General features: G+C 38.6%; 1 protein-coding gene across 1 annotated transcript in view; it reads right to left on the bottom strand.

Moving 5' to 3' along the window:
* Positions 1 to 2,574: 2,574 nt before the first annotated feature.
* The window catches only part of Mme (membrane metalloendopeptidase), a 75,825-nt gene continuing 65,315 nt past the window's right edge, over positions 2,575 to 13,084 (bottom strand). Inside the window, exons 21-23 of the mRNA XM_059265414.1 lie at positions 12,589 to 12,684; positions 12,200 to 12,276; positions 2,575 to 3,757 (exon numbers count right to left, since the gene is read on the bottom strand). Of these exons, the coding sequence (XP_059121397.1) occupies positions 3,658 to 3,757; positions 12,200 to 12,276; positions 12,589 to 12,684 (273 nt within the window). The 3' untranslated portion in view covers positions 2,575 to 3,657. The remainder of the gene's footprint in view (positions 3,758 to 12,199; positions 12,277 to 12,588; positions 12,685 to 13,084) is intronic.

Genomic DNA, 13,084 nt, shown 5'->3' with positions numbered 1-13,084 from the left:
GAAAAAAAACCCTGGATCATAAACACCAAGCATCAGCACTAGGCTTTCCAGACCTTTTGTTTTCCATGCTGAGATCTCATCATTATTTGTAGTCAGGGACGATGTTTATTTTTCTACCAAACTTCCCCCGTACCACCAAGATCCCTTTTTTTTTTCAAAGAAAATAAAAACACATTTTTGTCTAAGAGGTTGAAAACAGCAGGGATGTTTTTCATTGTTTTAGAAGAAATGCAAAGCACAAGGAGTTGACACTAAGAAAATATAATTAGACAAAAAGTTAGGATGCAATAAACATGCCGTTTTGACAACAGTCACATGTGGCTCCTATGTTCACTAAATCACCTGAATGGCTCAGCTCTTCAGTTTGGGGACAGTGCACAATGGGTTTCAGCCTAAGTCACCCAACTATGATTGTGATCCCTGACAAGATTTGGTGGCCATATGAAAAGTCCAATCAGCAAACTGGTTATCTTGAAAAGAAAATGTTGGTAAAATAGTTCACATTATTCTTTTTAAAAAAGATTTAGTTTAAAACTATGAAGAAAGTATAAGACTGCATAGAAACCAATACTCCATTTAATCTTAAATTTTTTCAAGGCATAAATGGTGTGTGTAGGTTTACATGCGGATGGCGGGGGGGGGGGGGGGGGGCGGCGGCGGCTTGGAACAGAGTCAACTAGGTATAGAAACAACATTATGAAAATATTTGTTGTTATTTTCTATCCCAGAGACTAGGAACTCATTAAAAAATTCTGATTATGCTTCTCTTGACAGTGGAATCTTATTTTCTTTCCAAAAGAACAGATACCTTCTACTCTAAGAGCTCCACCCATTGCTACAGGAATTATAAACACTTTGAGGAAATTAGCAAGCATTTGCCCTGTCAACATGCCTAGTAGTAACAGTATCACAGCCCCAAGCTTGTTAGCATTTTGGTCCTTGTTTCCTGGGTAACAGATTAAAGGGAAGGCAGCATTGGTACGAACTGCTGGAATAGAATTGTCTTCTACTTGGGTAAGAGAAGCAGAGGCCTCAAGGAATATGCATGTGCCCAAGGCCACTTTGGTAGCAGTGGCAGAGTGGAAGTAGGACAAGCCCTCACCTTTCTGGGGAGCATCCTCTGGCCTTGCACATAGACACTGCGGTATGGAAGCAGACTCCTTGCCAACATATATTGCCAGGAGCTTTTTCTTGTCATTGCTAAGTTACAACAGCTCTCAAACCTTGGTGTTCTACTTCTAAACTGTCCTTGATCAGAACTTAAACATGGCGGGAGTGGATTTATGAGTGAGATTATATATAAAGTAATATAACAGACTGTTGTTAGGAATTAAAAGAACACAGGGTCCCGAGTACCAGCTACAGCAAGTGATGTCTGGATATGTGAGGAAGAGGGAAGAAATTGCTCTTCTCAGTTTTGTATGTCCTTTAGCCCAAAGGTTTGTTATACGTACCGTAGGGATGTAGGCACTGGAGTTGCTGTTTTTACAGGAATGGGAGCTTGCTGCTTTAATGAACTACCAGTGGAGATGCTAGTAGCCATTTATAGTTTGTACTAGTTACTCTTCACTTCTTTAGTTGCTATCACAGACAGGGATAAAAATAACCAAGAGATAACTGTTTCACTGAAATCTAGTACTACCACTACAAATAATACTCAAGTATGTTTAAGTTGATTTAAAAGAAATAGTGATATAAGTATACTGTAATTATCTATGATAATATTATTTGTGGTAAAAGGGCGAAGAATAAGGATATTTATGTTTAGTCTGAAACCATTTTCAATATTTATGATAATTTTTTTGCAAGATTTGGGAAAGTGATTCCACAGATGGTTCAAGTAAAGACGAATATGTAAGAACAGTTCACAATGCATAGTTGTATCATTTGTAACAATCCAAAGCAGAAAACTTCTTAAAGAGTCCATCAACAAAAGGATGGAAGATTTGTAGTCTAGTCACACAACAGAATCCCTTTTGACAATGACAGATCCACACACAAACCACCCATACAGCTATATCTTACAAATGTAAGGCAGAGAGAAGTCAGATAAGAAAGAATGCAATGATTGACTAAAAGACAAAATGGGGGCAAAGCTAGTACACGGTGCTGGAGCTCTGGATAATGTATGTGGAGGGCTGAAACGATGATGGCGGAGAGCTAGGACAGTGCCCCATTTCTTATAGGTTATAGCTGCAGTGCTATGTTCAGAGGGAGACCATTCACTAGCTATATAGTTCTGTTCTATACAGTTTTATATATTATATTGTAGTAACATTTTTACAGACATATGGGCTTTTCCCAAGAAGCATGAAAACCAATCTATTGGGTAGAAATATTCTCATTTTCACCTTTTGATAAAAAAATAAGGATTGTAGAAGTGCACCTCTTCTGCAACATCTTAACTGGATAGTGAAATGCACTAAAGTAAGCAGAAGGACAAGAAGGGAAGGGAATATGAGCACTCTGGGTCCATGAGTTGTAGAAATCCAGAAACAGGTCTGCTGGAGGCCTCCCATCTCCACTCAGACATGGGCTTTCTAGAACTAGCTGGCTTTCACACAGGCCTGGTAATGGGCTTGCAACTTTGATTTATTATCAAAATATTTCCATTAGATGACAAATCTGAAGAGATAAGGACTCATGGAGCAACACAGATACAGCTAGGCCCTTTTCTAGCCACCCTTGGGGACAGACTTAATCTTGGAAATGCTGTCTATAAACCACAACTATTATATATCTCTAGACAGTGGGTCGATGGTAACCTTCACCCTCACAGTTTGTACTTAAAACTTCTCACCAATATGATTTACAGATTTAAAAAGTCCCAAATTTTCATCTGTACATCACATTACAGCTCTTTGTAACTATCCATCTTGACCATTTAACTTCAATATTCAATGATTACCTATAGTAATGGTTATTTAGTCACAAATGTTGTTAGTAATTAAATATAGAATTATTGTTTATACATTCCTACAAATCCTTTAAAAAGACTAAGTCTGAGAGGCAGAGGGAGCAAGAAATTGCTCAAAAAAATTGCAGGGGCAAAAGAATCTCAAAATCTTTAAAGTGGTGAAAATGGGGAAGTTTCAGATATTCATTTTTACCATAACAGTGCTTCACCTAGAATGATAATGAATAACTCATGTACAGTAAAATGAGCTCCGAACTACACAAGCCTTAAGGCCACAGTACGCATGGGAGTTCTTTGGGAGCATTTTAAAGGAGCATGAGTGTTGCAAACAGAAGTGAGTGCTGAGGCAAACCACGGCTGTGCTCTGGTGCCCAGCTGAATTCAACATCTTCCCCTCTTTGATCAGAAGCTGCAGTCTGCCTCGAGAGTTAACACTGTTCTTTATGGACAGCACTAAACTTGCTGTTTGTGTGAGGAACAGAAACGAACAGTAACACTGCCCTTGAAAGTAAGCATTATTTACACAGTGATGTGATTGATTTGATAGACCTTAGGTTACCTCCCCCTTCCAATCACAGTGGATTCAATAAGATAATTGCATGTATGTTTAGCTTGTGCTCATCTCTGTGAATTGTCTCCATTAGCTGCAGAAACTTCCAGGGCCCAGTGTCCCTGAAGGGTGAGTCCTGTTTCTGTGGCTTTAACGAGTCTTGCCATGGATGCTCCGCTTCTCATGAAGCTCACCAAACCCGACATTTCCTTTCTGGATTCATGTATGAATTCTTGCGGCAGTGAAAGGCGTCTGCAAACTCAGCAGAGTTCTGCAAAGTCCCAATAATCCTTTGAAACAAACAAAAAAAGTTGCCGTCAGCACTGGACGCTCAGTGTCCATGTCACATTTGGAGACCATAGACATTCTCTTGATCCGCTTGTCCTTGCGGTTGTGAGCCCAGCCTTCAAGGTCTGAGACATCTCTCCGGTCCCTTCCCCCTGCAGAAGTTCTCTATGCAGCTCAAATGAGTGAATAGAAAGTTGGCATGATGAATTAGATCCTTTGTATTTACAACATTCTTAAATGGATGGAAGGCCATCATGCAGGAGTTAAGAGCACAAACTTTGGAACGTTTTCGAGACTTTTCAGGATTTTTATCTGTAGCATGCATCTAATACGTTCTATCAAAGCTGTTGTTACAATATCACTAGACTGTAAAGAGGATTCACAACATAAAAGTATGCTACATGTTTGTTTAAGATAGATGGACAATTAATATTTGAAAGTGTGGTGGTTTTTGTGAGAAGAGTTTAGTGAAAAGATTAAAAAAAAACATGATTTTTAACTGTTTCTTAAGAGGGCTCAGATTATTTAAATAACGTTTTAATAGTTCATTTTATAATAATCATAATATAATAATGATCAATAATTTTAGAAAACTATTTCAATGTTTATATTAAGTATATATTTCTTTTAATGTAACTGATTAACTGTCTTTTGACCATTTCACATTTACATATATGTATACATATGAGGATACATAAAATATATTGCGACTACTCTCTCCCCCACCTTCTCTTAGTAGATTTTTTTTTTAACCTTTTTAGAGCTTTATTGGGAGAGGCGGGGGAGAGAGGGAGAGAGAGGGCAGACGGAAGGAAGGAGCGGAAAGGAAAGAGAGCTCTCTTAGTAGATTTTTGTTGACTTGATTTAGTCAGAAAGATAGAGAAGTTATTTTCATTTTTTTGTCCCCAAAGCACTCTTTACATATTGGAAACTGGATTCACTCTCGGTAACTGGAGCTGAGAAATACCCATTTCTTCTTATTTGTGACACCAATGGGCAAAATAAAGCTGTGCAGCCCACTATATGAAGTAAGCAGCATTTGAAGGGAGAAGTAGGTCAATAAAAGGCAGAGGTAGCAGTATCATACCAGCTCTCAAGCAGTTCCTTCCATTTTCCTCCTTCTGGGACCACACTACCCTCTCCTAAGGTTGGGAGGTGAAGCTTGGAGGCAAATGCTTTTCAGTGATGGAAGAGAAGGAAAAAGTGATTACATCACTCTCTTCATGTGGTGGGTAAGTGCATATACACATCTCAGCACTTGTCTCCCCTCCACATATTCTACATGTAGAAGTCTGAGTAATATTAAAAAATTAAATCGTAATTTATAATTCCCAAACCTAATTCCAGTGACACCTGAAGGAAATCCAGACTTAGTCTATGTAGTGCATTTTCTTTCAAATTCCACATCTAGCGCAAAGTATGCCAGCCTAATGTATTTTCATAGCAACCACAACCTACTGTTGTGATGAAGCCCACTACCTGGGGAAATCACATCTCAGCCAGAACATGGCTAACACCTTCCAGCCTTCATCATCACCCCCTTGACAGCTTTGCTAGAGTTTTATGTCAACTTGACATAAGCTAAAGTTATCTGAGAGGAGGAAACCTCAATTAAGAAAATATCTCCATAAGATCGGGCTGTAGGAAAGCCCATAGAGCATTTTCTTAATTAATGATTGATGGGGGAGGGCCCAGCCCATTGTGGGTGGTGCCACCTCTGGGCTGATGGTCCTGAGTTCTATAAGAAAGCAGACTGAGCAAGTCATGAGGAGCAAGTCAGTAAGTAGCACGCCTCCATGGCCTCTGCATCAGCTCCTGTCTCCAGGTTTCTGTCCTGACTTCCTTCGGTGATGAACAGTGATTTGGAAGCATAAGCCAAATAAACCCTTTCCTCTCTAAGTTGCTTTGGTTATGATGCTTCATCACAGCAATGATAACTTTAACTTGGATAGCAGCGTTTTCTGACTACCATCTAAATTACCCCTTTCCACTAGTCTTATCCCTATCAAAGCTGTTATAATATCATCAAACTGTCATCTCTGTGAGCAAAATGCTGTGGGTAGCCTGCTCTCTGCTGAATCTTCAAAGCCAACTAAGTGATTTATATGCACCTTCTGATTCAGGACAAGCTGAATGAATGAACCCGTCACTTGGTCATGATGACAACCCACACATCAAAGGACAGTATGAAGGAAAAACTGCATAGGTAATTGTTGTTCATTTGTCACTGTAGAACAAGAAATGCAGCGTAGAAGAGAAATGCAGCTTTGCTTTCCCTTCTCACTGAAGGAAAGAGAAGAGCAGCATGAGTGATTTCTACACCTGACTTCCCAGTGTCCCATCCCTTAACATTCAGCGGCTGCTTCATCCCACCCCATGGCCTCAATTCTCTATCCTCAGGAAGACATAAATGTTTGAGATGCTTGTTTGGGGGACTATTAAGGGTAGTCTTAAAGATATATCTTCTTGGTTTGAGGGTTTGAGGTTAACTGGGGGTCAATGCTGAAGATTTTAATATCTATAGGTACACTTGGGAGGTAGACACCTAGCCTGCATAGGACTTGGATTCAATTCTGAAGTTTGTGTGAAGGACATAAGCACCTTCCTGTTGAAAACAAACAGAATGGCATGTGGATGTCCCTGAATCTGAACATGAAGAGCAGAGGTTCTGCCAACAGTGTGCGCTCAGGTGTCAAGGATTTGAGTGACCACAGCAGTCTTAAATTGAAGACTACACCCTAATCTCTAGATTCAGGTGATGACTTTGGGTTCTTTCATCTAGAAAACAGCATAGCACATTGACCAACTCCCATCTTCTAATTGTTTAGCAGCTTAGAGCTAACTTAATCTGACGGCTTTAAAGTGTCTCCATATCTGAAATGCTAAAAAACAAATCTACTCTTTCCATCATCAGGTACAGGTGAAGATTGAATCTACAACTCCAAAAATAACACCAGAACGTGACTATGCTGTCACTTAGGCTTCCAGTCTCTAGAATGGTGAAAAATGGAGGTTTGTTTGTTTATAAGGTAAGAAGAGAAGGAGGAGAAAAGTTGGAGAAATTCAACTGTATAAATGGAGTAAAAGGCATGGTCTAGGTAGAAAAGCATCTTAGATGACAATAATGGCATATACCCCAAATTCTACCTACTCAGGAAACTGCAAGAGGTCAGTAAGTTTAAGGTTGGTCTGGGCTACAGAGCAATACCTCATGTTAGAGACAAAAACATCTTAGAAGTTAATTGTTTTGATGGTCTTGACTCTTTTAGGGTCCAGGCTTAACCACCCTTTCAATGTGGTGAGGAATGTCATTCATTTAGATACTGGGGAGGGGACAGTGATGGTGGCTAGGGATATCCTCATTCCGAGGAAGAAGTTCCCTGGTTGGTATTGTGTGTATGCAAAAAATGGAAGAACCTCAGTGTTTCACTAGTACTTAAATAAAGCCCTTTTCTCAGTAGGTTTTGCAGATACGGAGGAACCATTACATCAGTGAAAATGTCCAAATCTATGCCTTAACTCTGCATTTCTTTCTCTCACTCTTTTTGATTTCTTTCCTCCCTCCCTTCTTTCTTTTTTTCCTTTTCCTTTTTTTTTTTTTTTTAGACAGGGTCTGACTATATAGTTCAGGCTGGCCTCAAAATCATAAAGATCCACCTGCCTCTGTTGAAATTAAAGTCATGTAACACCCCAAAGACTAATCTTTGGAAAACACAATTGGGAATTGACAATCCAGATACAGCCAACACATGAACCAGCTCTCCATCTCTGTTGTATTTCCTCTTTCCCATTCAAGACTTATAGATAATTTGATTCTGAGTCATCAGGGCAACAGCATAACAGGGCTTCTCTTTCTTTCCCAGGTTTGTAGTTCGTGTTTAATGCTATTTATATCATCAAATATTTGGACAGGTGATATGAATAAATCATTTTGAAGGTTGGGTACATTTTGAATACAATGAATCTCTTCTCTAAGAGTGAGGTCATATTTGTTAGTATTGCATACAGTATTTACATGGGTTTCATGCTACATTAAAATTCTGGCACTTGTGTGTTTGCATTTTCATTAACAGAAGATAAAAACTTCTATTGTTTCCTTAACATGGTTCACTCAAAGTTTTTGTTCTATTATGTAAAATAATCAATTGTGCTGGTTCCATCTATGCCCTGTGAAATAATCATTTCTATTAAAACCATCAAAAACCTAGCAAGTTGAACATCTATGTGACTGACGATGGACTTTAGACCTACAATATAGTACTCCTGATAAAAAGCAAATGGATTATTTATTTATTTGTTTATTTAATCATTTACCTGATTATTTATTTATTTATTTATTCATTCATTCATTCACTCATTTATTTATTTATTTACTTATTTATTCATCTGAGCCAGTATCTCACTTTGTAGCGCTACCTGCCTGGAACTCACTGTGTAGACCAGGCTGGCCTTGATCTCACAGAGATCAGCTGGCCTCTGCTTCCCAAGTCCTGGGATCACAGGCATGCACCACCACACCTGGATAGTAAATGGAATTTTTAAATTATTGAATAACTCTTTTTCACTTGATAGGTCCTCTGACAATCTGTTTATAATTCCTTAAAATTAATGACTTAGACTTAACTGGTTCCATTTATGAAGAGACTATCCAATCATTATAATTTCTTATTATGATCCCTTCATGACAAAGCCATGTTGAGAAGCATATATTCTACCACAGGTAATAATGTGTATATTAATATATACTAACTGGAGTGCTGGGCAGCTCATCAAAACCCATCCTGATGGTCATAAAATATCAGGAGTTGTCCTCCCATGGGAGAACTTACCCTATTGAAGTGGGGGATGAAGTGGGGGGGGGCGTGGAAGGTGGCTGGAGAAAGGGAGAGCAAGAGGAGGGATGACAGGGGGATCTGTGCTTTGTATATAAAATCAATAAAAAATGCAACAGCAAAAAAATATCAGGAGTTGATGCTAATTTTAAGGCGAATGGAAGAAACAGGATTTCAAAGAGAGTTAGCTTAAGCATGCTAACTTATAAAGGGAAACTAAGTGCCAACATTGGTTGAAAGTACCTGCATAAAATGCTGGAAAGATTATACTTATAAACATACTGGGATTTCATCCTTGAAATAGTCCCTCTTTTATTTTTGATGGTGCAGCTGCTTCAGCATGGGTTTATTTATTTAATTTTTTTTTTTGTTTTTTGTTTTTTGAGACAGGGTTTCTCTGTGTAGCTTTGCGCCTTTTCCTGGAACTCACTTGGTAGTCCAGGCTGGCCTCGAACTCACAGAGATCCGCCTGGCTCTGCCTCCCGAGTGCTGGGATTAAAGGCGTGCGCCACCAACGCCCAGCTTCAGCATGGCTTTAACAATCTTCCTCTATTTTGAAAATATTTTTAGATAAACCACCGAGCATCAATTTTGAAGAATAACTCAAGAATTGTTGGTTTTGAAAGTTCTTGTAAAGTACGTTTCACTTTGAATTGCCAAGAAACAGCCTTTTTCCAAAGCTACAACATAACCTAGCCTTTGCCAAGGAAATCCCTTTACCTCCAGAGAAAACAGTAATTTCCTGGACAAAGGCTGGCCTTCCATTTATTCTTAAAACACACACATACTTCTCTTATTATGAATGGAAAATAGGGATATATTTGGTGTGAGAATCACAGTTGAATATATAAATGACTTCACATGTTTATATGAAAACATGGGGGTGGAATGCAGTCACTCTTACCTGTGGTATTTAGCCAACACTCATTACATCTGCAACTATGCAGAGCAGAAGAAATGAGTGATGATTGGCATGGAAGTACTAGCTTACTGGGAAATGGTGTTAGGTTCATTACAGACTTTTTAAAAAATGATTTTTTTATTTTTATTTTATGTGTATGACTCTTTCATCTGCATGCATATATGTGTGCCATATACATGCTTGGTGCCAGCAGAAGCCAGAGTAGGCCTTTAGGTTTCCCAGAGATGGAGTCAAATGTGGTTTTGAGCCTCCTGACCTGTGTGCTGGGAACCGAATCCACATTCTTTGTAAGAGCAGCACACATTCTTAATCTCTGAGCCATTTCTCTAGTTCTCAAAGTCCATAACTTTCCACATAAAATTTTTTATTCTATCCAGGTCTCTTATTTAAAGAAAAAAACAAACAGTAATAATTTTCAAACATGTATAAGTAATAGGCACTTATATCCATTAACCTGAATCTTCCAACAACTCTCTCTATAATTTAGTCCTTACACATCAAGAAGCCGAGGCCAGAGATTAAAAATTAGGTAGTACTAGGACTCAGACAAATGTGCAGAAAAACCCTAACAGAGAGCCCAAATGAGAAATGAAAGGACACTGTCACTCGCACAGCGATGAACAGGCTTAGGCGTGCTAGCTGTGACGATTTCACTAGGTTAAGAGCCTGAAGCATAACTAACAATAGTAACAGCAACCTGTCTCATCAAAACAGAAGAACATTAATGTATAACACCTTATTCTCCAAGGATGGCAGCTCATTCAGTAGCTCAACACTACTGAAGGAATCTCTTTATGGAGATCTGCTTATGTTCATAGGAACATACAGAGCAAAGATCTGACAAACTGTTTTATATGCATTTATAAATGTTCTCTGCTATCCTCAGAATTAGATTCTTATATTTTTAGCTCCTGAAAACTTTAGTAAGAACAACAACAACAACAACAAAAACCCACTTTTTTTTTAACTTGGCCATGTTGGTAATCAAAGGAATAAACAAAACAAAACAAACAAGAAGCACTACTAAAATTAAACTAAAAGTCTCTTGGATTAAACCACAGAGGAAAATAGATCCACAATGCCTTTCTGTGGAAAGCAGTTAACTAAAAGCAGCTAGTATGGATAAGTTAATTAACAGGACTAACTTTAAGTCACATTACAGGGTGAGCAAAATGCAATAAGCTGTTGTTGCATGAAAGAAATTTTAAGGGATTGCTAAGGCAGAGGCCATATGAGGCTGGTGACAGGGACAGAGGTAACACAGGGACAAACCAAGTGCCCTCACTGAAGTTTAAGGTGTTTAATTGCTACTTGTGACTTTACAATTAAACGTGTTTCTGTCAGTAGTTAGTTTTCTAGGTAATGTATTCACATTCATTTTAGGTAGAGTTTTAAAATTTTGGGGGTAATAACTTTTTTTTTTCAAACTCAGTTTTCCAAAGTACAAAATATTTAGTTAATTTTTTTTCCAGTTTCCTTCTTGGAAGGTGGTATTGACAGCAGGGGTCTGTTAAATGTTACAGTGTGAGAGAAAGGAATTGCCAGGCTAAGGGACTGTAGAACTCAACATTCAAAGGTTGTCAGGGATACAGCGATTCTCTTCTAATACATTGATCTCTTACATGCTCCCACCTCAGAGAGCATTCCTCTAGTAGCCTTGCTGGGCTGTTCTCTGACCTCTGCTGTAATGTACTCACTCCTGGAGTGTTGCAGATAAGGTATTCAATGCTGGAGAACCTCCAACTAGTAATGCTTCCCTTAATATAGAATTAAAATCTTTCTTTGGAATTTGGAACTCACATTCACAGCCTCTTAGACACATGTTCTACTGGCTGGTGGTTCCATCAAACCACTGTTAGGAGGTGACATCTTTGTTTCAATCTATCAGGCACCAAGCTTAGGACATATGTATTCTGGAGGACAGAACGGCCAGAGCTGTGCTTGTGTAAACATTACTGGTATGGTCTTTTGAGTCCTATCTTTGACATATATTCAGGCACAGACAGAGACACATGCACACACACATACATGCACACATACACATGTGCATGCACACACACAATCATGCACAAGCACACTCTTATGCATACACATATATGCACACATATGCACTTATACACATGCATGTATGAATACATACATGCATGTGAATACATACATGCACACATTCACAGTAGTCTTAAATTGTATAGAATAAGAAGCATAAAAAGCCAAATCTGAAATATAGAAGTAGTGGAGTCAACACTGCTGTGGGATGTTCTGTATGTTAAATGTGTTGCTTTGATTGGTTAATAAATAAAACACTGATTGGCCAGTAGTGAGGCAGGAAGTATAGGCGGGACAAGGAGAGAGGAGAATTCTGGGAAGTGGAAGGCTGAGTCAGAGAGACGCTGCCAGCCGCTGCCATGACAAACAACATGTAAAAGATACTGATAAGCCACGAGCCATGTGGCAACTTATAGACTAATAGACATGGGTTAATTTAAGATAGAAGAATTAGATAGCAAGAAGCCTGCCATGGCTATACAGTTTGTAAGCAATATAAGTCTCTGTGTGTTTACTCGGTTGAGTCTGAGAGGCTGTAGGACTGTCGGGTGAGAGAGATTTGTCCTGACCGTGGGCCAGGCAGGACTAGAAAACTCTAGCTACACAACACTGAAATAGCCCGGCTGCTATTCATAACTACATACCTAAAATTGCCAGGACTGTGTACGTCTGTTTTAATGGAATTGACTGCGTACTCTGGCCTGTAGGTCCCACACCACACCTGGAAGTATAAATAGACAAAGGAAAACAACATGGAGCATTGTGAGTAGGTTGGGGGAAAAGTACAATAATTTGGCATTTGCATTCAACTATTTACTCTTCAAATGACGTTCAGTAAAAGGCAACCATAAACATAATCAATCACTCATAATGAACATGATCTGACAATCTTGTTGCAAATAATGGAAGTTAGTTAAGTCAAATGCTCCACCCCAATTAATTAAAAGAAGAAAACATCCTGCAATATCCAACTTGTTATGAAATTACAACTCAAAATGATTTTCACATTTATCAATCATGAAAGATATACTACCTGGGCAAAGTTCAAGAAGAATAGTTGTTTGTGATTTAGGTCAATTCCAGGGAGTAATTTTTCTTCACCATTCTTTTTAACATAATTCTGATAGGCCTAAGTAGTAAAATAAAAACATATAATTTCTAAATTTATATAAAAACCTATCATGAAAGACCATGTAACCAAGTAATTCACCTTCTATATCAAATCAGTACACATTTAGCTATGGCAGCCTGCAACTCTTTCATGGATTAGGAAGGAGACTAGAATGCATCTACAAATGTTCAGAAAGAATTAGAGACTAATTAGCAGATGACCAGAATCTGGCATGTCAGATGATCATACTACATGTCAGTTGGATGAAAAGATGACTTGAATACATGATGAAAATCTTACCTTAATATTGTCTATGGATAGATGGGTAAGTCCAGCTTGCTGGAGGAATGAGTTGCCAAAGGAGTCATCTGCAATTGCTATATTTAGCTTAGTTACTACTCTTGGCAAAATAGAGTTA

Source organism: Peromyscus eremicus, chromosome 6 (genome assembly GCF_949786415.1).
Source record: "Peromyscus eremicus chromosome 6, PerEre_H2_v1, whole genome shotgun sequence".
Classification (NCBI taxonomy): domain Eukaryota; kingdom Metazoa; phylum Chordata; class Mammalia; order Rodentia; family Cricetidae; genus Peromyscus; species Peromyscus eremicus.
Note: the sequence above shows the minus strand (reverse complement) of the source record. Positions and strands in the feature narration are given on the sequence as shown.